The sequence below is a fragment of the Protobothrops mucrosquamatus genome, unplaced genomic scaffold (genome assembly GCF_001527695.2).
Source record: "Protobothrops mucrosquamatus isolate PMUCROS unplaced genomic scaffold, P.Mucros_1.0 scaffold1777, whole genome shotgun sequence".
Lineage (NCBI taxonomy): Eukaryota > Metazoa > Chordata > Lepidosauria > Squamata > Viperidae > Protobothrops > Protobothrops mucrosquamatus.
In genome coordinates this window covers 116,020-120,806 of record NW_015387915.1, presented here as the reverse complement: position 1 = coordinate 120,806, position 4,787 = coordinate 116,020, and the positions used below count along the sequence as shown (strand labels likewise).

The window sequence follows — 4,787 nt, the reverse complement described above, 5'->3', positions numbered from 1 at the left end:
TATTACTTCTGTAGCTCCATTTTACACCAGACGAAGCTTCTGAATGCTGTTCAAGGGCAGTCTCATGTAGAGTCCATTGCAGTTGTCTAGAGGTCACGAGACTCTGAGTAGGGCCTCCCTGTCCAGAAATGGACTCAACTAGTACACCACCCACAGATGTGCCAAGGCTCTCACATCTGGTCTCCTAGCAGGAGCTGTGAATCCGGGAGAACCCCCAAATTGTACAGAACATCTGTCTAAGGCAATCTCACAACATCCAGAACCCAAGATGAAAAATCTCCAGCATGGGAAGGTTGAAACTCCCAAACTGTTCCGCTGGTTAATTGTCCTCACTGTCAGGAAGTTTCTCCTTAATTCCAGGTTGCTTCTCTCTTTGGTCAGTTTCCAGCCATTGTTTCTTTTTAATGTTTTTTTCAGTATTAAATCCATCATGCACATTCTGTCTTTCAGGCGGGAGACCACTCATTCTGGATCCATAAATTGTTTTTCAGACTCCCTCCATTTTCATCCTCGAAAGACTGCACGGCGGAATGAGCTGTATGAAACTGAAAATCAGTACATCACAAGAAAGATGCTTTGTCTGAAGGAAAGCAGAGTGACCTATTGTGTTATGCATAAATGCAGCAAATCCCAAGGAAGCAGATGAGCTAACAACACAGGCCTGGAAGGTTCTCCTTCTTCCCCGGTGCTCTGGGTTTTCTCAAAGCATTAAGAAGTTGTTTTTCCCCTGATGAAAGAAATTCTGGGGACACCCCCCCCCCAGTTGGTCCCCTCATCTCCCCTTTGGTGTCTGACAAAAACAATTTCCTGATTAAGTTTCTAATGGTCAGTTTAGATATTTCCGATGAGAATGTCATAGGCGAGCGCACATGGCCACCTCACCGCCTCCGCGCGAACCAGTCATCCCCAATGAATACCGGGACCTGGCGGAGGTTTTTAGTGAAGAAGAATGTGATATCCTACCCCCTCACAGACCCAATGACTGCTCCATCGAACTGGTGCCAGGGGCCAAGCTCCCACGTTCGAGAATGTATGCTATGTCCCCCCTCGAAATGGAGGAGATCTAAGCATAATGTCATGTGTCTGAGTAACGAAACACTTAAAAGGACTTTCAGGCATTTTTTTCTCCTAAAAGCATTTATTAAGATTACAATACGTCAGCACAGCATGGTGGAATGCTTAGATCTGCTTCGCTTCCGTTACGCATAACATTCCAAACATTTTCCACTCCCTTATTGTAGGGTCATGGTTCACATCTTCCAATCAACTTGGAAGATGTGATTTACTTCCGGTTTCTTTCTCCCGGGCTATCCTTATGCTCCTCCCTCTTTCCCAGTTGCTGGTTTAACTATATAAATACCAGACAGTTCTGCACATTGTCAAAGCAAGAATATACAGTATTTGCAGCGTTGACATCGCGTACTCTTGAGTTATTGTTGAAAATTAACCTGAACCAAGGGATTGGGCCCCTGTAGGGCACAATAAAAGCCAGGTTTGATCCCTCAAGACCTTCTCTATGAACACTATCAAGGACAAAGGGTTTTTGTGGGGGACAAGAGCATTCTGCTCTGGACACCCAAAGGTTTAAAGAATGTGTGGTTTTACTGTCTTGAGTTAAAGGATCTTTTCTTTGCAGGAATTGTTGACCTATGACTCAAGGCCTCCCCTGGAATTATCTCTTCCTGCTGTTCCTGCTCATACTTTTGTACTAGAAACCCCACTGCCGTGTCTGACCCATCCTCTATCCATCTTCCTTGTCTATCCTGACTTTTGGATCACCTGAATCCTTTAGTCCACAGGCTAGTTTTAGAGAGAACCTGATCTGCTCAAAGGAGGCCATGTGTGTTGAATGAAGGCAGATCCACAGTTGCAACCAAGAAGTTGCCCCCTTGGTTAATTGAAGTACAAATAAAGAAGAAGAAGAAGAAGCCACTGAACTTTGCAGAGAAATATTTTGTTTAATTTTGCAATATGTAAAGATTCTATAGTCTTGTACAAATACAGGAAGAGATGCCACTTGTCCAAGTGCCCAGGTTTTGCACGCAGAACGGTAGTGTTTGCCTTGAAGACCCAGACCGGTTGGTTCTTCACCTGGTCTGATCCAGTTTCTGTTTTGGAGTTGAGGGCAAAAAGGCCACACCCACTGCCCTTCCCCTTTTCTCCTGAATCTCCCTGTTCTCTCTTAATCCTAGATATCCACTCCCCAAGTATGACATCTCAGAGGGGTATAAATAAGTGCCTGCTGTCCTCCTGGGCTACACTTTGCAGGCTGAAGAGAAGATTGCAAGATGAAAACTCTGCTGCTGGCCTTGGTTGTGGTGGCAATTGTGTACCTGGAGCCAGGAAGGGCCACCAAGCTTTGATCTTGGGTGGCAATTAAACCAGAAACAAGGGGTCAGAGGGAGGGATGGTAGTTGTCCATTCTGTTGTTGGAACTTTCTCACTGTTTTGCTCTGTACTGTATAAGGAGGGTCCCTGACCGGCTCAAGGTTGACTCAGCCTTCCATCCTTCTGAGGTCGGTTAAAAGTGGAGCCAGATTTTGGGGACCATATGCTGACTCTGTAAACTGCTTAGAAAGGGCTGTATTCTTTCTAGGGAAATTTTCACAGCCGACCTTTCTAATTAAACGATCTATCATCTAATATATAATAGGATTACAAGATTAGATAATAATAATAATAATAATAATAATAATAATAATAATAATAATAATAATAATAATAATAATAATAATAATAATAATAATAATAATAATAATGATAAAGTTGGAAGGTATCTTGGAGGTCATCTAGTCCAACCCCCTGCTCAGGCAGGAAACCCTATACCATTTCGGACAAATGGCTGTCCAGTTTCTTCTTAAAAACTTCCAGTGTTGGCGCATTCACTGCTTCTGGAGGCAGGTTGTTCCACTGGTTAATTACTGTCAGGAAGTTTCTCCTTAGTTCTAGATTGCTTCTCTCTTTGGTTAGTTTCCACCCGTTGCTTCTTGTCCTGCCTTCAGGTGCTTTGGAGAATAGCTTGACTCCCTCTTCTTTGTGGCAGCCCCTGAGATATTGAAACACTGCTATCATGTCCCCACTCGTCCTTCTCTTCATTAAACTAGACATACCCAATTCCAGCAACCGTTCCTTATATGTTTTAGCCTCCAGTCCTCTAATCATCTTTGTTGCTCTTCTCTGTACTCTTTCTAGAGTCTCAACATCTTTTTTACATCGTGGTGACCAAAACTGGATGCAATATTCCAGGTGTGGCCTTACCAAGACATTGTAAAGTGATATCAACACTTCATGTGATCTTGATTCCATCCTCTGTTAATGCAGCACTGTGTTGGCTTTTTTGGCAGCTGCAGCACACGGCTGGCTCCTATTTAAGTGATTGTCCACTAGGACTCCGAGATCCCTCTCACAGTTACTACTATTGAGCAAGGTACTCCCTATACATTTGGTTTTTCGTGCCTAAATGTAGAACCTTACTTTTTTCACCATTGAATTTCATTTTGTTAGATAGTGCCCAGTGTTCAAGTCTGTCCAGATCCTCCTGTATCCTAAGCCTGTCTTCTGGAGTGTTGGCTATTCCTGCCAGCTTGGTGTCATCTAAGTAAGGTTTCTATATTTTATTTCTTTCATCCAGGATACACCCTGAAATGTCGCTCATGCACCAGATTGTTTTGTGATAACGTTAAGAAATGTGCAAAAGGACAGAAGGTGTGCTATATAAACTACATTTACAGTGATATACCCAGTAAGCACAGTCCTGATCTTTTCTCACAGCTTTTCTTCTTGAACCCAAACTGGAGCTCCCAAATGCACCTGAGAGTTGGAGGTCATGTAGGGCCTGTCTGTCCCCTGCCCGGGTTCCCATGAGATCCTGGCCTGTTGCCGCACAGTCTAAGGCACGGGTGTCAAACTCGACATGTCACGCGATGTATTGCGACTTTTTTTTTTTGCATTGCTGGAACTGGGGTAGGCACGGCTTCTGTATGATGCAACCGGCCTGCCGGCTGGCAGTTTATCAACCCTAGTCTAAGGGATGTAAGGAAAAGGGGGCATGGAATGGGGAGCCCCATCTGTCCCAGGAGTAACCCAGATTGAGGGGGAGACATTCTTTAGAGAACGGGGTGGAGGGAAAGGGGGAGGACTGGGGGTATGTTCTGGAGTTGACAGAAATTAGATCTCGCACATTAAATATCCAGGAGGGATGGCATTGCCCCCGAGTCATGTCAGAACACGGGACTTTCCCCCAAAGATATCTTTTGTTTATTCATTGACTTCTGAGTATTCCCTAGAGGAGGAAGGAGTTCCGCCTTCCCACTGGGAGGGAATCCACCGATGTGTTAAAAGTGGCTTTGCCATTTTGTTCAGCCACAGCCCCAGATCTGTTCTTTGGCATTTTTTTTAATAGTCATTCTGCTTTGTGTTTCCTTTGCAGAAATGGAAGTCATCAAGGGATGTGCTGCAAGCTGCCCTACTGAGGGAGACTATGAGAGGGTTTTGTGTTGCCCGACAGACAACTGCATCTAATCGTTCTAGAAGTGGCTAATTTCTTTGAGCTTTGCCCTCATCCATCATGGGCCTTCCTTGAACATTTATGCTTCTGGCCTTTCCCACAGGATGGTCCATCATTCCCCCTCCCCCTTCCTGTGACACCTCACCTCACCTTTCCCTACTACTACTACTACCATTATTATTATTATTATTATTATTATTATTATTATTATTATTATTATTATTATTATTATTTAAGCTAAAAATCTATTGATGAATGTAATAAATATGTTTTACTTATC

At 43.8% G+C, this 4,787-nt stretch overlaps 1 protein-coding gene across 1 annotated transcript; it reads left to right on the top strand.

Annotated features, from left to right (window-relative positions):
• Positions 1-2,288: 2,288 nt before the first annotated feature.
• Positions 2,289-4,521, top strand: LOC107293931 (toxin 3FTx-Thr5-like). Its single transcript, XM_015823118.1, has 3 exons — positions 2,289-2,338; positions 3,663-3,742; positions 4,430-4,521. The coding sequence occupies exons 1-3, from the start codon at positions 2,289-2,291 to the stop codon at positions 4,519-4,521; spliced, it is 222 nt and encodes a 73-aa protein (XP_015678604.1).
• Positions 4,522-4,787: the final 266 nt, after the last annotated feature.

What these genes read in the sequence shown, in the direction of transcription:
- LOC107293931 (XM_015823118.1), top strand. Translation starts at nt 2,289, where the DNA reads ATGAAAACTCTGCTGCTGGCCTTGGTTGTGGTGGCAATTGTGTACCTG. An exon ending in GTGGCAATTGTGTACCTGGA is followed by an intron (nt 2,339 to 3,662) that starts GCCAGGAAGGGC and finishes CTCATGCACCAG; the next exon opens with ATTGTTTTGTGATAACGTTA. An exon ending in CATTTACAGTGATATACCCA is followed by an intron (nt 3,743 to 4,429) that starts GTAAGCACAGTC and finishes TTTCCTTTGCAG; the next exon opens with AAATGGAAGTCATCAAGGGA.